The sequence below is a fragment of the Gossypium arboreum genome, chromosome 7 (genome assembly GCF_025698485.1).
Source record: "Gossypium arboreum isolate Shixiya-1 chromosome 7, ASM2569848v2, whole genome shotgun sequence".
Lineage (NCBI taxonomy): Eukaryota > Viridiplantae > Streptophyta > Magnoliopsida > Malvales > Malvaceae > Gossypium > Gossypium arboreum.
In genome coordinates this window covers 34,273,264-34,297,502 of record NC_069076.1, presented here as the reverse complement: position 1 = coordinate 34,297,502, position 24,239 = coordinate 34,273,264, and the positions used below count along the sequence as shown (strand labels likewise).

General features: G+C 37.9%; 2 protein-coding genes across 3 annotated transcripts; one reads left to right on the top strand and one right to left on the bottom strand.

The window, feature by feature from the left end:
• Window positions 1-353: 353 nt before the first annotated feature.
• On the top strand, window positions 354-1,129 carry LOC108482895 (54S ribosomal protein L19, mitochondrial). Its single transcript, XM_017785993.2, has one exon. It carries the CDS (start codon window positions 466-468, stop codon window positions 931-933), a length of 468 nt encoding a protein of 155 aa, XP_017641482.1. The 5' UTR covers window positions 354-465; the 3' UTR covers window positions 934-1,129.
• A 1,706-nt stretch (window positions 1,130-2,835) lies between these two features.
• On the bottom strand, window positions 2,836-12,408 carry LOC108482893 (uncharacterized). 2 transcript variants are annotated; one of them, XM_017785992.2, is made up of 14 exons: window positions 11,792-12,408; window positions 10,065-11,238; window positions 8,456-8,674; window positions 8,135-8,361; window positions 7,657-7,731; window positions 7,356-7,427; window positions 7,165-7,263; window positions 6,950-7,021; window positions 6,751-6,865; window positions 5,652-5,720; window positions 5,128-5,497; window positions 4,820-4,940; window positions 3,533-4,167; window positions 2,836-3,457 (listed from the first exon to the last, which is right to left on the bottom strand). In XM_017785992.2, exons 1-14 carry the CDS (start codon window positions 11,927-11,929, stop codon window positions 3,190-3,192), a joined length of 3,654 nt encoding a protein of 1,217 aa, XP_017641481.1. In that variant the 5' UTR covers window positions 11,930-12,408; the 3' UTR covers window positions 2,836-3,189. The 2 variants fall into 2 exon arrangements, with proteins under 2 accessions (XP_017641481.1, XP_017641480.1); XM_017785991.2 differs by having other exon boundaries at window positions 2,836-4,167.
• Between the last annotated feature and the right edge of the window lie 11,831 nt (window positions 12,409-24,239).

Below are 24,239 nucleotides of genomic sequence, written 5' to 3'. Positions count from 1 at the left end.
CCTTTTTTGGTTAATTGCATCAAAACACCCCTAAATTATAGTCTAAATTATACTTCAAATGTTATAATTAAGTCCTTAAAGTAATAATATCGTATCAATCAAGTACTTAGACATTAAATGCTAGCTCGAATATAACATTTGGATCAAATATTGAATATATATGGCTTAGTTATTATAACTATTACAAAGAAAGAAATAGTCCTAAATTTTAATATTTGGATGTTTAAAATTTGATTTATCTATTTAATATCATAAGCAAATAAAAGGACTCGATTGATATAATATGATACCAAGAGCACTCAATTAGATGGTTTTAAAATTTGGAATCAAAGTAATTAACCAAAAGTAAAAATAATACCTTCCAATTTGCCATTTACTATTTGCACCCATTTATGTAAATTTTCCAAGCCCAACATCGTTTGGAAATAGAAAAAAACAGTAGGGTAAGCAAAATCAAAGAGAGGCATGTCGACCCTGAAAGAAATCCTAACCCGCCGTCCAGTGGCGGCCACCATCAGGCTGACTGTACCGGCTGGAGGAGCACGACCCGCACCCCCAGTAGGTCCAGCCCTGGGTCAGTATCGACTTAATCTAATGGCCTTCTGCAAGGACTTCAACGCCCGAACCCAAAAGTACAAGCCCGACACCCCCATGTCTGTCACTATCACCGCCTTCAAAGACAACACCTTTGAGTTCACTGTCAAATCTCCATCCGTCACCTGGTACTTGAAGAAGGCAGCGGGTATCGAGTCCGGAAGCAGCCGGCCTGGCCACGTGGTCGCCACCACTTTGTCCGTCAGACATATTTACGAGATTGCCAAGATTAAGCAATCCGATCCATATTGTCAGTACATGTCCCTGGAGAGTATTTGTAAGTCCATTATTGGGACTGCTAGTACCATGGGGATTAAGGTGGTGAAGGACTTGGATTAGATTCTTCATTTACTCTTCAATCTAAAAAAAATGGTAATGTTCTTCTTAGCTTTTGGATTTGATGCATCTTAGCTGTTCGACATATTGTCTGTGTTGAAAAACCTTGAAACGTTTTTGTTGGACGAATTTCTGCAACTTTCAAACATTATATTAATTCACTGCATCACTTCTCAATTGTTGTTTTCAATATCCAAAATTTTCAAGTAAAATTTTATACTCCTAGTCCTACTATTATGGTTGCATTATACTTTGATCATTACATGTCCGTATTCCTAAGCTAGGCTACTCGAATTTGGTGTAAATGTCAGATATATGTATGCATTAGACATTTCTAAAGTTTTGGGATACGACGGCTTGTATGTATGATGAGAAAAATATAAAATTGGAGTCGTATGGTTACATTAAACTTGAGTTGGAGAGTTTCAGCGTTGTCAACCATAGAAGCCAAACTTAATGTAAAATCGCTTCTTTCAAGACTTGCATCCTTATGTTCATGAGCAATTTCACTTTTTAATACTAGACCAGACCAGAAATCAGCCCAAGCAACCTTCCAGTAGCCTTGAAAGCTCCTAAATTTCACCCACTCTCAATCCTTTTACAACTGCTCCAAAAATACCCATGTTCTTAAATAATTTTCTATTCGATGCTGCACCCTCTTGTTAAGGAAGATGATGATTTGGCTAGGGCTTTTATTGTTTGCCTATGTTTTTAAACTTTTGGAAGTCACCAAATCTAGCGCTGTAGTGTAAAACCATACACTCTGGCCTATGACGCTTTGATTCATGCTTTATAAAAATTCTCTGCAATGCTGGTGTCATTAGCTGAAGCCTTGTAGAGAAAGTTGAGAGCAAGGGAGGTGTTTGTTTGAGAAGGGTTATTATCGAATAGCTAAGGTGAAAGTGGAGCAAAGCTGCCTCCCAAATGCTGACAGTTACAATATAATAATAATAATCTGTGAGTGTGCCATGTTCGATCGTGGTGTGGAGATATTCAATTAAATGAAGACAGATGGGATCAGTTAGAAGTTTTTTCACATGCATGAGGAAGGGAGGATGGAATGTTGTCAGCGCCGCATATTAGTCCTTGTAATTCTGTGTTGTGGTGTTTATAGGAGAAATGTTTGGAGGGAGAGCTAGATTTTCTTTTCGATATGCAAATTCAATTTATTTCCAAGAAACGTTAATACGACTGAGCATTGGGGGTTCTGTGAGTAAGGTCTTGAAATCATTCCACATTGATTACTCTAGGGTGGACTGAAGACAAAAAGTTACTTTTCTCTCATGAGATGACTTTTTTTGAAAGAAAACTCCAAGAATTGTTTTCACCTTTGAAATATATAATACCCCATCGTGGCACAGATGGCCTGTAAAAGATGGGATGCGGACAGTGTTGCTGAGTTGATGATTGATATGGTTGCTTTGGCTGTGTTTATTGTCTTGAAGGAATAGGGCAATTGTAGTCAGTAAAAAGATACAAAGAGTTTGGAAAAGTGTTGGGCTTGTGCATGGCCCTCTTTTTTCTTCTTTTGCTGTACGGAAAATTTGGAATTGCGGGATTCCTTATTTATTACCTGTGCTTGTGGTGAAGAAACTTTGTTTTGTTTTGTTTTTGTTTTTGTTTTGGCTATGTTTATTACTACTACTGTACGTAGATTGTTGTAGAACAACCAAAGATCAATCAGTTGATCAACTTTCAAATCCCCAAGGTAATATTAAAAAAAGGAAAATTGCCACCAAGTGTAGGCCACATGAGATCTTTTGTGCTATCAAACCTTAACACCATTAGCTCAAAATCATCCTCTACTCCATGCCATCAGGAAGACAAACATTCAGCTAATATAAATATATACTAAAAAAGAAAACCAGAAACCATAACAAAAAAACGTAGTGCATGGGAAATGAGTTTATACAAATTTTACGTTCGATACCGCGTACAATGATTATTACCAACTATTTTGAAACATGTCGTGAGTCCATACCTATCCATGAACAAGGATGATTGAAGCTTCTACAACTAGAAACCACCAGTTCAAATAAAAGACAAAACGAACAACGGTATAAAGTTGCAGAAAAGAAAAAAAAAACAATAAAGACACTGCCACAACCACTCCATTATCAGTCGCTATTTATGCTAATAAAAGAATCAAAGCCGCCACACAAATGACCAAAATCTTCTTCACCTACAAGGCTTAACATGATAACCACAACCCCATTAGTCCATTTAATCCAATTTATATTATATTATATACTTTTATATCTAAAACGCACTCCATTTATTGGCATCTCTCCTTGGTGTCTGACTCTCCAGTGATGTCCTAAATGGCCCCGTAGACCCAAATGGATCAGCATCATCGAATGATGAGAACTCGTGACCATGATCAAACCCTGTAGTGCTTCGCATAGAATCAAACCTCGTTAGCGAATGTCTTGGAGATTTGTTTAGCCCACTCTCAGGTTGATCACTTGCATTAAATGAATCAAACCTTAATGGGGGGAACCCATAACCCTGATCAAAGTCTGTTGAGCTGCACATGGAATCAAACCTGTCAAAGGTGCGGGATTGAAACAATCCACCATCTTGCATATTGAATGAATCAGACCTAGAGAAGCTGTCAAACGAGTAACCATCTGATCCTTCACCAAAACCCTGTTGGGAGCTCCCATAATGATAAGCAGGGGTGCTTGGAACAGAATCTGCAAAAATAGATGAGCTCTTCCCCTTGAACATGTTATCTGCATAGGCAGGAGTGCTTGGAATAGAATCTGCAAATACGGACGAACCCTTCCCCTTGAACAAGTTATCTGCATAGGCAGGAGTGCTTGGAACAGAATCTCCAAATATGGATGAACCCTGACCCTTAAACAAGTTATCTGCATAGGCAGGAGTGCTTGGAACAGAATCTGCAAACAAGGACGAACTCTTCCCCTTAAACATGCTATCTGCATAGGCCGGAGTGCTTGGAACAGAATCTGCAAAAAGAGATGAGCCCTTCCCCTGGAACATGTTATCTGCATAAGCAGGGGTGCTTGGAACAGATTCCCCAAAAACTGATGAGCTCTTCCCCTGGAACATGTCACCTGCGTAGGCAGGGGTGCTTGGAACAGAATCTGCAAACAATGGACCTTTCCCTGGGAATAAATTTTCAGACTGTGAGGACTGCGTTTTTATGGGCTTTATGTTGAAGCCGCCAAGACCAAATATAGAGTTATCATCATGCCTCTCAGTATTCATCTCCTGCAAGAAAAGTTCTCTTTAGACCAATTTGTGATTCTCAATAAAATTCTGACAAATCAATTTTTTCAGGTAGTGTTTGGGAATTAGGACTTTAAAAGTTGGAATGAATTTGAAATCCTTAAAATATTTTTGGATTTGGCAAATCCATGTTTTTTATACTTTTTTAATATATATTAGATTGAATCTCAACTAATTTGCCTATAGTATAGGCATTTCATTATTAACATATACAGAATAAATGAAATCCAAAATTTTCAAATCCAAGTTACCCAAAGGAGCATCAAGAAACAAACATCCATTAAGAAAAATATTGAAATCAAGACAAGCAAAAGAAACTGGCATCCAAGAGAGAAAACAATACATGGTTTCCTTTGATAAACTAATTTGACACTAAATGGTCCTGAGATATTAAACTAGAAAATGTTGGCACTACTCAGCCTCGGCCAAAAAACCAAAAAACCAAAAAAAGAAAAAATCATCATAACTGAAACATAATTCTTTTTCATTGGCAGTAGAACTGAAACAAATAAATGACCAAGAAAACCCAAGCCAAATAGAGAAAATAGGTTTCATTCTCTTGGTTTGACTTGAGAGAGAAAAACAACATGTAGTTTAATCTGAATGAGTGCTGAAAGACAAAAAATCTGCTTACCGTGCCACGTTCACTGTCAAAGCCCCAAATTGGATCTGTATGCTGAGAATCAAATTTTCCCCAGCTAGGTTCATCAAAACCCTTGTCCTCAGAAAATAAAGATTCGGCACCACCCTGATCACTGTAGACGTAAATCACCAGTCAGTCAAGACACCTTAAGCTCAACATCAAAGACTTAAGAAAGAAAAAAGGAAAAAGGAAACAAATCCCTACTGCACAACCATGTGTAGGTTCACTGCTTGCAGAAATTAGATGCAAGAGGAATAGTTGCTGGAGAACTACATAATATTGCAAACTAAACAACATACCTGCTAGACTCTTTAGCGAGAGCTAAGCTATCATTATCACCAGTTTTCTTGGCACGGGGAGATTCATAAGGATCACTCGCCTTCTGAGCATGGGGCGAACCTTCACCACCACTACTCGTCACATGGGAATCCTGGAATTCTTGAGATAGCGTATCTGTTGTAACAGCTGGATTTCCAGACGAACTTTTTGCCAGGCCATCCTCACTGTGGTCAACTGCAAAGTCTTTCTCAGGTATCCTTTCACTTGTATCTGGAACCTTATCTGAGTTAGCATCAGCAGCTGTCTCTTTTTTTACTAATGAAGACTTTGGTTTTGGAGGGGCTATGACAGTTTGCACATCAAGTGTGAGCTCCTTTACAAACGTGAATCCTAGAAGAAGTATGATTCATCAGAATAGTATACGCCATATTCAGAAGAAAGCACCATATCAAATTTTATGTAAAGGGTATGCCAAATCCATTCTTGAATGTGGTTCACCAAACGCTAGGTTGAACATCAAAGGATAAGCCCTACAGGCACATACCTTCATCTTCAAACTTGTCCCAATCTTCATCCCAATCAGCTGTGCCTTCTTGGATTCCAGGTTGCCAGCCTAAGAAAAGTTGACAATAAAGTGAAAAATCTTTTACGTATATGTTTATAAAAAATAAACATGAGTTTAGTTGCATAATGAATTGTTTAAAAAAAAAAAAACACGGCCTGATTTAGAAACCAAAATCAACTAAAGCTCTCTAGATATCTTAAATTTACAATATGAAAAAGGAAAAAAGGGGGACTTGCAAGCATATTCAGCTCAATGCAAATTAAAAGGCAAATAAAAAGTGACATGATTATATTTGTATCACATAATACTTATTGAGGAGATTAAGAATGGTAGAATAAACAGAACAGAACAAACCACAAACTAAACCAAAAAGAATTATTCCCAATATAGTTGGGATCGGCTAAAAGAACCAAGACATAGAAATTTTTACATTTGAGTACACGATTCCTCCTCCATAAATCATTCTAATCGACCACCACAGTGTCTTCAAGGTCTATTCATATCATTATTAACCTCCAACCATGTCTTTTATGTATTTATTTATCAATTCCAGTTCAGCCTTTTACCCTGTTCATTGTCAGTTTTCTCCATCCTTCTAAGCTATGCAGTCTATGTGGCCATGCCTTATCTTCTACAGGAATCATTCTAACTTGAAGACAAATATCCTCATTTCTATTATAGTCCTTCCTAGTTTTCCTATACATCAATCTTAACATTTGAATCCCTCGATATGCATTCAACCTTTCTAACTTTGTTCTTTTTTATATCCACTTCAGCCTTTTACCCTTCGCAACAATTTGCTCCATCTTTCTAACATACGCATCCCCTCAATTTGCATCCTCTGTGGCCATACCTTATCATCTACAGGAATCATCCCAATTTGGACAAAATACCATCATTTCTAGTGTTCATCTCCAAAAGATAGGGAAAAGGAGGTACTGGTACTGCAGATATAATTTCTGACAAAGAAGTCCCTTGGCAGGAACATCATAGAATATCCAGGAAGTACATTGCTCAACCAAATAAGCCCAGACATCATATAATAAAATAACAAACATATATGAAGAGGAAATAATACCAAATGGAAGCTCAACAAGTGAAGTCGGTTTAGCACGTAATCCATATTGTTTGCAACGCTCATTAACAGACTTCACTAATTCCTCCAGACTTGATTGTATATGATTAGCGCGATCCTGCACAAGCCAACAGAAACCATGCTCTTACATACAAGTTTCAGTTTCCATGACCAACTCTAGTTAATTACAATTAGATAATACCTGGAGAGCACCATCCTTGTTGTCTCCTTGTTCTAATTTGACAATTGCCTGATACAATTCCATTTTTTTCTCCTGCAAGTGATTGAAGTCAATCTATCAGAAACTTCAAATAGAAACAAAGCACATGAAAATTATCAGCACGAGGAAACTCAAGCATGGCTATCAAGCCAATCAACCATTAGCTATTACTCAAAGCATAGGAAATTCCTAAATACCTGAATATCACGAAACGTGGACTCCTCAATGGTTAACCTAGAGGCTACATCTCCAGACAACCTATATTTCTCTTCATACTTCTTTGACAACGCTTCAACCTGGAATACAGAATAATTCAACCACCCAATAACAAAAAAACCGCATGGAAAAGAATTGAGTTATGGAACACTGAAAATAAAAAGCACAGTACCTCTCGTTTGTCAGCAGAGGCTCTTTCAGTAATCTCATTAAGTCGATTGTCACATCTGCTTTTATATAAAATCTATTTCCAAGTGGCAACAAAAGGGCAACAAATCAGTAGTCTGAAGATGCAACATCAAATACACCAAAAAGAAACATATGCATTTAGCAAAAATATAGTTCAAAGATGATTCCCGCCTAAGGCATTCTTAAGTCTTTACCAAACTAGCATTCTAGTAGATTAGGGTTTGTGTAATCCCAAAGAGGTCAACTATAGTTGAAAGATGTACAGACAAAAGGAGCATACTCACAAGTTCCTGCATCTTAGCACGGAAGAATTCAGTCTTTGCTCTTGAATCTTGTATCTCCTTTTCCAGCTCTTCGACCTTCAAAAGAAGGGAAAAAAAATTGAGGCTGACTTGAAAAAATTTCTAGAGAAGATAATACCAGGCATTTCGGAGAAAATAGAGCCTCAAAAGAAGAAATTAAATTAGAACAGTTTATACTGTATCACATTTCACAAGAAATTTCCTAGACAGAGTTACTTCAGCCACCTCTCAAGAATAGTTAACAATAAGAGATGTACTAACCAACTAAGTGCAGGACAGCCCTAAACCTCAGATCACATTTATAGCATTGATTGAGGAAAAAAGAATTAAAATATAAAGAAATTTCAAGGCAATTAAATACAAATGAATCAAAAATGGGAAAGGGTTGGGGGTGGGCGTTTCAATAAATTCCATATTAGCCACTTGAACATAGCAAGTAACGGAGAAAAAGAGGAAATGCCTTTTTATTTGCTTCTGTTGCCTCTTTGAACTTTAAGTTAAGAGCATCTTGCTCCTCTTGGCTAAGTTGATCTACAAGGTTCTTTTCCAGAACTGGAACCTTGGACTTTTGCTGAGTGGGCAGCGGCTGTGCATCAGTCTGAGGAACTGGCCCTGGCCTTGGTGGTCTTCCCCTAGCAGAAGGTAAAGGTGGCCGCGGAGCACTACTAGCTTGTGGTTGCTGGAAACCTATTGCAGATGTTTTCGTAAAAGGAGATGATCCATGAAGAAAACATGGAAAAGCAAAATACAGAATAAATATGACACAATAGGGAAAGAATACCATGAGCAGGCCTCCAAGCTACATTTCCGTATGAAGCTGGAGGATGACCTGGGGTGGGCAATAGAGTTTCATCAGATATGATGGTACTTGGGAGCACAGAAGGAAGAGGGCGGCCTTCTCTATAGCGTTCCATTAAATAAAGTGCAGTACAAAACTCTCTCAAAGAAAGCATGCTGTCATTATCTCGATCAGATAGGTCCCACACCTGCTTCAAGACCTCTGGAACACCAATAAGTAATATCAGAATGACCATCATGTCATAAAGTGGCACAAGTTGCCTTTCAAAAGAAACACAAAAATATTTCTGAATGTAAGAGATGTATAAGATTCTAAAAAAGAGGTGTAAGTGCTCATAAGAGAAAAAATAAATAAAGTGACAAGAAGAGAGAAAAAGGTTAATGTACAAAAAATGAACTAATTTGGTTTCTACTATATAAATTTTTAAACAAATTTTACTGAAAATATTTTGTTAAAATGGTTTCCAAACTGAGTAACCCAAAGCATATGAAAAGAATAAAAATCATTTAAGATCGATGTTCTCAATGATATATCAAACAAGTCCTTACATCAACAACACCTCCAGTAATCAAATTGATTGATGTAAACCAAAGAAACTGGCTTATCTTTAGAATGAGGGAGAAGGCAAACCAGAAGGAAAAAGAACACATACACACAGAAAGAAAATATAATAAATCCATTAACTAAAACTGGAAATGAAAGAGAGAACAAAGGTCTTTGAACAGAAAACAAATCTTAATTTTCAATTTTGTTTCCCAAAATCTTACTTTGGCCTTCTTTTTAATTTTTCTTCCTTTTTCTCTCCTTAAAATTACATATAACCTCATTTAACAATTAACACTATACTTATTGAATACAGTGGCCTGACCATTTAAAATTAACAGCTCCAAATAAGAATGATAGATTAACATTTCATCAATCAATAGTAGAATTCATCATTTTACAACAACCCTACCTGCCTATCATGCATTTAAGAATTACTGCAAAGCAATTTTTAATATTTCTTTACTCATTCTGAAAGTTTCAAAAGAAACAAAGAAAACTTTATGCACAAACTCTACGTCTCTGACCTATTGGCTTGGGCCCTATCACTTCAAAATGAACTCTTGTTTTCCATTGATCTCAATATCATGATTTCATTTTTCATTTTTACTAAATTTCTGTTTCATCAAGGATTTTTGTTTATTTTGGCCATTAATACCGGCCATAAATTTTTCAAGATGCTAAAAATTTTATGTTTCATGATTCCACAAGAAGATATTCACTCTAAATAAACTCAGAGAGCAATACCAAGAATAGAGGTACTTGTATAGATGGAACCTTGAAAGAAGTGATATCAACTGATAAGTTAAAATAATAAAAAAGAATCTCATCTTTAGACTTATAAGTAGTTAAAAAGATTTGTGAATAGCTGTTAAAAAGAAATATCTAAAACAAAAAAAATACAATTTTAATGATCTGCCAGTTATGCCCATGCAGATACCACATGATCTGTTGCACTATCACCATAAGATTGCGAAAACAAAAGGTACTTAACCAGCAACTGAGCTAGCAGATATAAACCAAAAGCTGACAATCACTTATAGCCTACCTCTTGGAAGCCTCCAGCTTAAGAACAGATTACGAGCCTGATCACCAGTAATTTTTCCATCTCTATCAGCGTCAACTTGTACAAATACTTTTGTATACTTCTGTATATCAGATTGAGTCATCTTTGGCCATGGGGGTTGAGACTGAGTTGACTGACCAGAAGCCAAGTTCCCAGGTCCAGTAGGAAACCCAGATGAACCAGGTGAAGCATTGCTTTGAACTGCAACCTGCTGGTACTGTCTTCCTGTTGGATGACCTGGATGATACTGGCCACCCACAGATTGTTGAGAAAGTGTACTCTGCAAAGGCTCAGCTGGGCTTGACTTAGCAGGAGGATGGGACCCAGAAGCTGGAACAGACGTTGAAACAATGGAGCTAGTTGCAGACGACGTGGTTGCCAAAGAAATTTGCTTTGATTGCAATGAAGTTGCTGAGAAGACATCACCAAAAAGAGAGTCAGAGGCAAACCCATTTCCTGAAACAACCAATGCCTTGGGATTGTCTGCTCCTGACTGGCTGGACGGTATGGATGAATCTTTCAGGTTTGGAGCAGTAGAGAATATCTGCACGGGAGTTGCTTGTGGTCTCGGTTGCATAGAAGATGTCAACGCCGAAGCTGTAAGCCCAAATCCTTGACTTGTAGAAGGACTACCACTTCGGTTATGAACTTGGTTACTGACACCGGTTGGGAATCCACTTCCACTTTGCCAATTAGTTGAGGAGTTTGATGTTGGAAGACGAGGAGGAGCCACCATGTTACTACCCCTCAGCATGCCCTCTGCAGAAAGTGCTACTTGGGTTTGTGATGCAGTGCTGGGAGGCATGGTTTGAGATGGCCTTGCAACCTGACTTTGCAGCGGTTGTACATACTGCTGATTCACACCCACATTGCCAAGGCCAGGTGCCCCTTTGAGGCCAAAATTTTGGGATGGTACAGATGCATTGCCACTGGCCTGTGAAGAAACTGTAGCTACCTTAGGCTGAGGTGCGGGTGTGGCTGCAATGTTTATCTGGGGAGCAGGAATCTTAGCAGAAGCATGGCCATACAGTGCAGCTTTAACAATATCTGGTGTCAGTTCTCGCTTACTTTGTGCCACAGTTACGAGTTTAAGGGCATTATAAAATTCTTGTCTACCAAGATAACCCAGTTTCTTCTGGTCAGCATACATCCACACCTGCACGGATCAGAAGAAAAATAAACACTCAAGTAACTGCAACAAAAGCTATGTTTCTGCTTACTAAGAGCTTCCTAAGTAAAGCAGATACAAGAATTCTCCAAAAAAAATCTCCAAACCCCTGCTTCGTGTTTCAGATTTTAAAAAATCCGACAGTTAAAAAGAAAACCAAAATCAATAACATTTGCGAATTGAAGTCAGATTGGGTTGTTAAGATTAGTGTAAACCCTATGTCAATTATGTGTTCTCCGTCACCCTTTTCTCTCAATCGTCAGATATTTGCCAATATCCAAAAGCAACAAATATAAACGACTGAATCGGGGGAAAAACTCCAAAAAGAATCCACTGGCAGTTAGCGATCGATTAGAGCCAAATCTGATATAGTCCAACATTTTCAATAACCAATAGTAGCTAACCCTAATTAAAGAGAAACATTGTAAAATTTGCGGAATGAAAAAATAAAATAAAATCTGATCTATGCCTCGGAGCCACCAAAGAGGAAAGGTAAGTTGTCAATATGTAGGAGAAATGTGAAAACAAAGAGGGAAATGACCTGAGCAAGAACGTGTTTGGGCAAATTGGAGCCTTGAAAAAATGCAACAGCCTCGGCTCCACTGATCTGGCCGTCGCCATCCAAATCCGCTTTCCTAAAATAAGCATCGAACAGATCGGTCTGGTTTTGGGCCGCCATTATTCAATTTCCAGTCAACCCGAATATTTATGCAGCGACCACCAAGCTGGGATTTGAATTTCAATTTGTATTCAAATCCACGAAAACATGGAACAAAAACGAAATCAGAATCAGACGGGAAATGGATCAATAACCATAGACCACCCAGTTCCTCACTTGAAACATTAAACATCAAACTTCAAAAGGCGATGCCAGAGACCAACGAAAGAGAGTGGCCTCCTTTTTTTTGTTTTTCCTTTTTATCTATATTTCTTCCCTTCGTTGATGGCTGTTTGTGCAGTGCACCGGAGGAGAATCAATAATAAAAATTTTAAAATAATAATAAGAAGAAAAAAGATTAAAAGCTAAAGGCCTAAGCCAGGCCCACGTTTCGACACGAGGATTGGCTTGGGTTGCAAGCGACGTCGTTTGTGTTGTATTACTGACTGCACGAGTAATTTTGGTTTTGGATGGCCATTTGCCAGCCAATGTAATCAGTGCCAACTGGTTCCTTTACGGATAGTGATATTCTGATATCTTAACTTAAAATTCTAATAGCAATTTATATTATTATAAGTTTGTATTTAATGTGTGAATCATATTAAAATGCAGAATTATTTTTCATTTTTCTTGAATTTGTATCATAAACTAGTTAGTAATTTAATTAAAGAAATTACAAAAATATTTTTTATAATTAAAATAAATTATATTATTCAAGACACTTTAATTATATAGAAAACATTTTTCTTGAGTTGATATCATGCATGAGATGAAGGGCTTTAAAGCATAGTTTACTGACTAAGTTAAGAATTGGAGGGTGTCTGTTAGCATGTCGTCTTTACATTCTAAGTTTACTGACCGAGTTAAGAATTGGAACAAAGAGGTTTATGGTCATATTTTTACTTGTAAAAAGCTCATGTCTCGTAAACTGGAACATATTGAGATTGAACATGATAGAACTAACTCAGAGTTTCTTAAGCAAGTCGAGATGGATGTGAGAGAGGAATTGGAGAATGTGCTACATCCTGAAGAGGTTTTTTGGCGGCAAAGGGGCATTGTGATTGGTTGGTTTTGGGGGACCACAACATAAAATTCTTTAACTCGCACACTTTGAGGAGACGTAAACAGAATAGAATTATTGCTTTGAAAAATGGCTTGGGTGAGTGGATTATGGATGATGATCAACTGAAGCTCAAGGCGGTTAATTTTTACTCTAATCTATATGGTGAGCATCTTGGGCCAAGGAGAGATTTTGTAACACCCCGAACCCGAGACCATCGTCGGTGTCGGACACGAGGGGTTAACAAGCCAAGTTCACATGTTTTGCCCACCAATTTGACATTTCCAATCAGTGGAAAACTGCGTCACCGTCGCCTTAAAATCATATCTCGAGTTTCAAAACTCGGAAACTGGTTTCAGAAATTTTCCTGAATTTAGACTCATATATCCATCCATGGATTTATTTCTAGAATTTTTGGTCGGGCCAATTGGTACAGTTTATTAGTTAAAGTCACCCATGTTACAGGGATCGACTGCTCTGACCTTTGCGCGTTACAACTTGAATATCTCACTGTACAGGACTTTAATTCTGGTGCCGTTTGTTTCTAATGAAACTAGACTCAAAATGGAATCTGTACATATAAGGCATGACTCCTAATTCTTTCTGGATAATTTATAGCAAATTTTTAAAGTTGCGACAGGGCACCCAGAAACCGTTCTGGCCCTGTCTCACAATAGCCTTAATATCTCTTAACATGTAACTCCTATGACCATTTCGTTTCTTCCATATGAAAATAGACTCATCAAGGTTCATTTACACAGCTTATTCACTATTTAATACCATTCCTACAAATTTTGGTGATTTTTCACATTCACGTCACTGCAGCTGGCAGCATCTGTTTTTAAGGTAGGTCTTACCTATTTGGTAGTCTCCATGAACCAACTAGTCTTGCCATACATAGGTTCATATATGATCATTTTAACCATGCCAATGGCTGATCATGTGACCAACATTCCCATTTCCAATCCATATCCACATCATGACACCAAATATATACATACAAACCACAAATAGTCTAAGTTCATGCTTCCTTTTTCGAGCCATTTTCGCATGGCCGTATATATATACATCACAACATATTTAACCAACAAGGGTAGTCCTATACATGCCATTTCAAGTTCAACCAAAATTTATACCAAAATGGAGGCTTGATAGTGTGGATGACTTGACTTCAACGATCCCAAATCCGATTGCTTGAGCGAAATCTAGAAAACCGAGAGCCAAAGCAACGGGTAAGCATTTTATTCTTAGTAAGTCTCAAGGAATATAATCAACTCTAATTACAGCAATACATTCACATAGCCAAATGCATCATTTCATTAATACACATTCTTACTTCACACTTCATCATTATATAATTTCACAAAGTATCAATCAATTCAATAACTGAAATTCATTAGTCGATTGAGCGAATGTTGCTCAAACATGTCGACTTTCCAATGCACATATAAACGTACCTCATTCTTTGGGCTTTTCGAGTGTACTCATTGAATTTATTACAGCAACCAACACTCACCTCCAGCCCAAGATTCTTGAATATAACCGGATATAACCATGTGCACAAATGCCTTGGTCTTAGCCCGGATAGAATGTCTCGCACGAATGCCTTGGTCTTAGCCGGATGTAGCCACTAGCACAATTGCCTTGGTCTTAACCGGATATAATTTCCAGCATAATTGTCTACGGATTTAGCCCGGATATCATTCAATTTCCCATGAACACATACATCAATTATCATTGGACATACATATTTCATTTTCAAGTTACTAAGGCTCAAACGCAATTATAGTCACAAGCATATTCGCCTTCGGGACTTAGCCCGGTAGAATTCAAATACTCATGCACACATAATCAATAATCAATACACATCCATACTTTATTTCACATAATTCAAGTGGGGTCACTTCTTGAGGACTTACCTCGGATGTTGTCGAACGACTTTTTGGCTATTCGATCACTTTCTCCTTCCCTTGTCCAATTGTGGCCCTCTAAGCTCTTGAGCTAATTCAAACAAATTCAATTTATTAAAACCTCATTGTGCTAGCTTATGGCGAATATGACAAGGAGTTTAAATGGTCATATGGCCACCCTTTAGCTTGAATACACAATGGTCATGCACATTTTATTCTACATCAAGCAATTCAATACAATTTATTCGAGCATCAAGGAAATGCTAAGGCCTTCAATAGGCTACCCAAGGCCGAATATTCATGTACATGTTGAGGCCAATTAGGCACTTAATACCTCACAAAAACAGCATGCATTTACTAGTTAATGCTTTGCATATTGTAGCTCAAAACTTATAATATAGCATCAAGCACTCATATGTGTGCTAGGTAAATGTGCTTGCAATTTCACAAGCATTCTTCAACATCTTCTTCTTTAAACAAACATATTCATCACTTACTTCATAACCCAAAACATAATGTGCAATCATATATATACATATATGAGCATGGCCGAATTTCAAGGTGTCCATAGCCATCCAAAATACAAATTTTAACTAACATGCAAGAAGCATGAACCATGCTCATGAATGCATCATGGCGAATATGACAATCATGCCCTTTTCAACTTCAATCATGATTAAACAAAAGAAAACTCAAAATCTTACTCAAGAGTAGACAATCCATCATTGCATGCATCATCATCAAGCTTCACACTTAGCATGCAATGGCTTTATCACCATAACAACTTTGGCCAAATACCATTTCCATGGCATAACAAAGATTTGAGCCATGGCTAACATGCACATCAAGTTAGCAACCAAAACATGCATGAAACTCCCAACACAACCTCATACATACCTTAATCTTGATGCAAACTTAGCCAAATCTCCTTCTAGATCTCTTCCAACCCAAGCACGAAGCAAAAATCCTCCCCCTTTTCCCTTAGTATTTTCGGCCAAGAAGATGAGAAAGGATGAACAAATTTTTCTTTTCTTTCTTTAGGATATTCGCCAAGCCTATGGAGAAAGATGAACACTTTTTTTGTTTCTCATCCTACTAACACTAATTTTTTTTCCATACTCTTATTTTATTATTTCTAACATCATCCATTAGTAAAACATGTTGGGAACATGTTTCCCCTTATATAATTTGTCATGGCGGCCATCCACCTTAGGAAATGGGATAATTGACATGCAACTACATTTATTTCACTTCATGCATTATTAGGCCACTTAAAAATACACCTATCACATTTTCAAGTCCTAGCACATGGGTCATTTCTTATAAATTTGCACCTAATTAATAAAAATCGAGACACGAAATATTTACGCATACAAATTCCACATACAATAAGCACGGAATATAACACCTAATTATTCTTGTGACTCGGTTTCGTGGTCCCGAAACCACTTCCGACTAGGGTCACATTAGGGGTGTCACAGATTTTCCATCTGTTACTTTCTCGTGCCTTGAAGATGAGGGTTTTAATATCTGTAACAGACGGGTGTTAGATAAGAAAATTAAAATTGCTTTTTTTATATGGCACCCTTGAAGGCTCTTGGGAATGACGGTTATCATGTGTTGTTCTATCAAAGTCAGTGGGATCATGTTGGTAACTCGATCTATACGTGGGTTAAGGAGGTCTTTGAAGGAAAAAACATTGATTTGGAGTTAAATAATTCTCTTATTGTGCTTATCCCAAAAGTCCAGAATCCTATAGATTTCTCTTAGTTCCAACCAATCAGCATATGTTCCATTTTTTATAAGCTGGTCATGAAGATCATTGCCAATCGATTTAAAGTGGTCTTTCCGAGACTTTTAGCTCCTGAGCAAGTTGGTTTTGTTGCAGGACGGAACATCATTGATAACATTATCATCGCTCAAAAGGTTATTCATTCCATGAGAGGTATACAGAAAAACAGGAAATGGATGCCCATCAAAATTGACCTTGAGAAGACTTCTGATCGGGTACAGTGGGATTTCATTGAGGCATCGCTCCAAGCTGCAGGTATTCCTATTCTTTTATGAAATGTTATTATGTCTGCAATTTCTAGCTCTGCAATGCAATTCTTGTGAAATGGTGTCCTAAGTTAGAAATTTTGACCAGTTAGGGGCGTTCGTCAGGGATGTCCATTATCTCCTTATATGTTTATTCTTTGCATGGAGTGGTTAGGTCATAGTATCTGTAATGCTATTGATGTTGGTAGTTGGTCTCCTATTAGGTTGTCTTGTGGTGGCGCACTGTTATTTCATCTTTTCTTTGTTGATAACTTGATACTTTTAGGTCATGCTGATGATAATCAAGCTCAAGTCATTAAAAACATTTTGGATGACTTTTTTGTGACTATTCGAGGCATCGGATTAATTTGCGGAAGACTAATATCTTTTTCTCAAAAAGTGTGGACGACAACTTGGGGGGCATATAAGTGATTTCTTTGGTTTTCAAAAAGTTACTAATTTGGGGTATTATCTTGGAGTACCACTTTTTCATGACAAGGTCACTAGCATCACTTTGTGTTTCATGGTGGAAAGGGTGCGTAGTAAATTGTCTAGCTGGGATGCCAGTCAACTTTCTTTAGCTGGAAGGGTTACTTTGATGTAATCTGTTCTTCTTTTGATTCCCAATTATTTCATACAGACAATGATGGTTCCCAAAGTGTTTGCGATGAGATTGAGTGCATAGTTCAGAAATTTATCTGAGGAGTTCATAATGGTAGCTCAAAGATAGCATTGGTTAGTTGGGATTTTGTGTGCCAACCTAAGTCTCACGGAGGTCTTGGTCTCAGACAGTTGAAAGACCACAATACCTCTTTCATGATGAAAGTTGGTTTTAACATCATTTCTAATACTAATGCTCTTTAAATTCAGGTGCTTTGGTCAAAATATAGAGTCCATAGTGGTTTACTAGAAGATTTATCAAGGAGTTGATGTTCCTTTTTATGGAGATCCATTTCTAAGGTATGGCCTCTCATTCGTGAGAACCTGACTTGGTCAGCCGATGATGGAAATAGTATCAAATGCTGGCAAAACCCCTGGATTCCTAATTGCGATCCCTTATTAAATTTTATCCCTTATTTTGCTAACCTTTTTCTAGATTGTTCCCTTAGTAGTATGGTTGCAGGTGATGGCTCTTGGAACTTGGAACTTTTCAGGCTTTGGGTACCAGAGGAGATTATCAAAAAATAAAAGATGTACCACAGCCATATCCTTCGTTAGGTCCTGATAGAATTATTTGAGGAGCTACCTTGACTGGCTCTTTCTCTCTAAAAAATACTTATGAGAAGGTTCATGAAGGCACTTTTAATTTAAAAAAGTGGCTTTGGGAAATACCTTAGAAGTTTCAAGACCCTCATCAGATTCATTTTTTCATATGGTTGGCTCTAAAGCAATGTCTCTAAACAAACACTGAAAGGGTAAGGGCAGCTTTGGGAGTAGCAGTGCTTGTGGCCTTTGTGGATATGATTATAATGATGTTTTTGTATATATTCAAATATTGTAATGCTGCTAGAGGCATTTGGGATAAGCTTATTCCACAACAAGGTCTTTTTGATTTCTACAATAGATCTCTTCTTGACTGGATAAGGAACAATTTTCAGAGCAATTTTTTTTCATCTTTGGATGGAATCGATTGGCCATGTCTCTTTGGGATTATCATGTGGCGTATATGGAAAAATTGGAACTTGTTCATTTTCCAAGGCATTTCATGGAGTGTCAACGAAATCATTAAAATCTCATACAATTGGGTGAAACAATATTCCTCTAATTCAAGGATTTCATCTCATAAAGCACGAAGTCATCTTCATAATTGGCCTTTACCTAACAGCTGGGTGAGTCTGAGCATAGATAGTTCGGTGAAGTTTGATGAAGGCTTCGTTGCAGATGGTGGCTGTGTGAGAGATCATAATGGTGAGTGGATCACTAGGTTCGCTAAATATTTGGGTAATTGCACCATTTTGGAGGTAGAGCTTTGGGGAATACTGGATGTGTAACACCCCAAACCCGGCCCAAACGTTATGGCCGGATCCGACATGCCACATCAAAGCGTTCAAAAACATTTCAGGTCGTTGTTCTAGAAAACTTACTTAGTGTTTTAAAAGATAATTTTTAATGCAGGTTAAGGTGAATGGAAGCTGAGCACCAGGTAAGAAACCGGAAAGGAAGAGGTGAGCCCATCGGACTGCTTAAGTACCAAGCTCCCTTCGGATCCAATCCTAGACATGCACTGTGACAGCCCTAATGTGACTCTAGTCGGAAAGTGGTTTCGGGACCACAAAACCGAGTCATAAAAATAATTAATTGCTATATTCTATGCTTATTATGTGTGTACATGAGTATGTGGAAGTTTCATTCTCTAATTTTGCCAATTGCATGAGAAATTATTAAATAGGGATCAATATGAGACATGGTGAAATATGATAGGCTAATTTTAAATGGCTTGTTAATGCATGATGACACAAGGGTGGACTTGCATGTCAAATTCCCCAATTCCTTTGTAGTGGCTAGCCAAGATGGATTGTTGATGGGCAATATATATGTTAATTAGATATTATAATAAGAAATTGGGTTATTGGAGATAAAATGTTGTTAGTAAAAGAAGGTAAAATGAAAAAATGAAGGAATGCTCATCTTTCTTCTCCATTGCCGTGACTTGAGGGAGGAAGAAGAAAGGAATTCTTTTGTTCATGATTCGGCTTGGATGATGCTTAGGAAGAGGTAAGCACTTTGAAATTCTTGGAAATTTAGGTATAAATAAGGTGATTAGTTCAAGTTCTACTCATTCCATAGATTAAGTTTGGTTGTTTGGAGGTTTGATATTCGGCCAAGTAGTTTGAAGCTCTTGGTACATATACTTTTTCTTGAAGGTTGAAATTAGTTTGTTCATAAGCGGGGGTACCGAATGTGGTCATTGAAGGGTCTTAATGAACAAAATGTATGGCTTGGGTTTATGACATTCGGTCAAGGAATATTGTGTGCTAGCAAGGTTGGTTTAATATATATATGTAAATCACTTTGTATTTGATGATTAGAAAAAAAAATAGTGAAGGGCAAATTAAAACGATGTTGGATAAATTTTAGTATAGTTGTGCTTAAGCATTCAGTCATTGATGGGCATTGTTGTAACCTAATTGTAGTTGCAACTCTTAATTTTGAGATGGAATTTGTACATATAAGTTAAGTGAATGGTTAGGGCCGAATGAGGTGTATAAAATATTAAAGCATGCTAGAATTATACATTAGTAAGAATGTGTAATTGTACTAAATTCTCTATTTGAATTCGGTTAGGTATAGTCATGATATGAGATCATTAAGGGTGCTATCTTATAAGTGAATGTAGCTTTAGTTAACCTTATGTGCCATGCGTGTGCTAAAATAATTAATGAATTGGATGTTATTATAGGTGTATGGATGGTCTTATTATTAAAAATAAGGGTTGAGTACCTTGAATTTCTCTTTGATATTCAAAATGATTAAATCAATTTAATTGTTAAATTAAGCTCAAGAGCAAAGGGAACTAAATCGGATAAAGGAAAGGAGAAAGCAATCGAATAGCCGAGTTGGAACCGTTCTACCCAACACAAGGTAAGTCATTAAGCATATATTTGGTATTGATTTAAACGATCGTAATACCTATGCAATTGTGTTTAATGAGGTGAAATGTATACAAATGTATATGTATGTAGAGATGAAATTGTCGAATGTAAAAAAAGAAGTGAAGCGTGTAGAGTGGTTGGTTTTCGGCACTAAGTGTGGGGGCAATAAGTGTTCACGGTTGAGAGATTGGCACTGAGTGTGCGAGCTTGAAATGCATGGCACTAAGTGTGCGAGCTTGAAATGCATGGCACTAAGTGTGCGAGTTTAAAGTATATGGCACTAAGTGTGCTGGTGATTATTAAGCACTATGTGTGCGAACCCACTATGTATTTTCTATAGATTATTTACATTAAGGGTGCGACCTTACCGAGTCGATTTTGGACAGTGGAAAGGGTAAGTACCTTGAGTTCATGGCTAATAGGTGCTATGTTTATATTTGGAGTTGAGCGTGGTAAGTTTTGAACCTATGTGATGATTATAATTGAAGTCACGTACATAAGGTTCATCGTGGAATAGGTGAAAGTTCGTTTAGTTGTATGATTGTAACAAAAATAAAATGATGTATGGAAATGCCTCAATTACTCTATTGAATAGCGTATGAAATGTCAATGTAGGACTTGGAATGAGATTGAATCGTAAGGTCTAAGAAACTATGGCATAGTTCGGTATGGATGGAGTACTTAGCCTCATTTCGTTGTTTCCTCTTGTGAAAATTTTATTAATGGATGGTAGTGTAATGCTTATGACTTCTCGAGTTATATACTCATTCGGTGTTTGCTTGTCACCTATTTTAGGTTTCTTGGACTCGACTTTTTGCGTACTCGGACCGTCATCAAGTCATCACACCGCTAGCAACTTTTGGTATCTTCTTTAGTTGGTCTAGGAGAACATTTCGGCATGTATAGGCTATTATGTTTTGTTGAAATTTGGTATGTAAACTTTAGCCATGCGAAAATGGCATAATGTTCGGTTGGATTTGGTTGTATGATGTTTGGACACAAGTCTTGGTAATTCGGTTTTGGTTGAGTATTGGTTGAGGCCTACTCGATTATTATGCCATATGTCATGGTGATTATTTTCGGTGTTAAATTCATGATTTGGTAATAGTGTAGTAGGGAGATGCTCGGTGATGATTAACCTTTGGCATGGCTAGTCATGGTCATAATTTGTAATATGTATGATGAATTATTAGTTAGATCAAGGAAAAATCATGAAATAGACATAGTTTGCTTTAGTAATAGATGCTTGACAAAGAGAAGATGTGAGATTGAAAAATCACTAAAATAGTAGAAATGGAATTAAATAATGAATAAATTATGTAATCGAAGCTTGATGAGTCTATTTCCATATGGAAGAAACGAAACTACCATATGAGTTGTATGTTAGGAGATAATTAAATTCTTGTGAAACAGGGCCAGAGCGATTTCTGGATCCCCTGTTTCGACTTAGAAAATTCACCGTAAATTTTATCGAGATAATTAGAGGTCGTGCCTTATATGTACAGATTCATTATCGAGTCTAGTTTCTTTAGAGACAAACAGCATAGGCATTGAAGCCCTTTACAGGGAGATATTGAAATCGTAAGGTACAGAGGTCAGTGTAGTTGAACCTTGAAATAGGGGAGACTTTAATGAATAAACTGTACTAATTGGCCCAAAAATTTTTTTACAAAAATTCCCCCATATAGATATATGAGTCTAGTTTCGGAGAAAATTTACAGAATTGGATTTCGAGTTCCAGAACTCAAGATATGATTTTTAAAGCGACTACGATACAGTTGGCCAGCTTGCTTGGAACAAAAAAAAATAGGGGGAAATAAATGAAATAAGCTCGGTAACACCTCGTATTCGATTTCCGGTAATGGTTACGGGATTGGGGTGTTACATTTGATTGGTATCAGAGCCATGGTTTAGTCGGTTCTAGGACTACCATAGCACGTATGAGTCTAGCTATACATGCCTTAATGTTAATGTTTAAATGTGTGATGACTTCTGACGGTTAAAATTTTTGTTTTGATTAGTAAATGGATCCCGGTGTAGAGAGAACCTTGGCGGATGATGTTGAAAGTGTAGCGGCTGCTCCTGCACAAGGGACGCCGCCTGTTGAACCTCAGTCATCTGCGAATAATCAAGGTGAGGGGGCTAAACAAGCCTTCTTTACCATGATGAATGAGTGGGTCGCGAATATGCCCGAACCAATCCAATGTCCAACAATTTCCGAATTTGAATAATCCACCCCAAGAGCCCGTAATGCCATCCATCGATCTTGTGAGGCCGAGTAAGCCACCGAGACTTGATTAGGAAGCGCGGGCTGAGGAGTTCAGGTAGTGAAGTTCTTGATGACGCCGAAAGGGCCGAAGTTCGCTTGATAACACCATTCGGTGTTTGATGAATCATGCACACCGATGAATGTCTAAAGTGTGCTATATCCTTGTTGGGGACTCACCTACTATTGGTGGAGGACCTTGATTTCCATAGTCCCAAACGAACGAGTTACTTGGGATTTCTTTCAAACGGAATTTCGAAAGAAGTATATTAGTCAACGGTTCATCGATAAAAACGTAAGGAATTCTTGGAACTCAAGCAAGGCCAGTATGACAAGATCTCAATCTGAACATGAGTTCGTAAGACTCGATCGGTATGCCCGGAGTGTGTGGTCGATGAGGTTGCTATGTGCAAAAGATTTGAAGAAGGATTGAATAAAGATTTAAAGCTACTAGTGGGTATTTTGGAGATAAAGGAGTTCGTAACACTAGTCGAACGAGCCTGCAAGGCGGAAGAACTTGGAAAGGAGAAGAAGAAGGTGAATTTGAAGCTAGAGACTATCGTAAAAGATCGACGGTAAAGCTCCGTTCTCGGTACAGAAGAAGTTCGTGGAGGACACTAGTAAGTCGAGGACGACTGCGGGAATTTCCATCAGAGCACGACCATCGACGGACTCCCGAGCTACTTCGGTAGCTAGTGTGGTAATAATCGTCAAGAGAAACCTGAATGTCCCCAATGTGGAAGACGACACCTAGGTGAATGTTGGGGTAAGTCTACTAACAGGGCCTGTTACGGATGCGGTTTGAAGGACCACTTCATTAGAGATTGCACGGAGCTTGATGAGAAGAATAAGATGCAAGGTGTAAGACCTAGTGGAGTGACAGCTAGAGGTAGACCACCGAGAATTTTAGGAGGTAGGGGTGGTAGTCAGAGAGGGGCCTCTGATACGGCTATTCGAGTCGAGACCCGTACTCTGCTAGAGCATATGCCATTCACAAGACGAGAGGAGGCATCCTCCCCTGACGTCATCACTGGTACTTTCACTCTCTTTGATACTAATGTGATTGCATTGATTGACCCTGGCTCTACTCATTCATATGTATGTGAAACCTTAGCATCCAGTAAGACTCTACCTGTTGAGCCTACTGAGTTCGTAATTCGAGTGTCAAACCCTTTGGGTCAATACTTACTTGTTGATAAAGTGTGTAAGAGATGCCCTCTAATAATCCGAGAATCCTGTTTTCCGGCCGATTTGATGCTTTGACCTTTTGACAAATTTGATGTCATTCTTGGTATGGATTGGTTGACCGTACATGATGCAGTGGTGAACTGCAAAAGAAAAACCATCAATTTAAGGGATGCACATGATGAGGTAGTCCGAGTTGAGTCTACCGATTTGAAGGGGGTGCCGATAATATCTTCAATGACCGCCGAGATATGTGAAAAGGGTGTGAAACATACCTTGC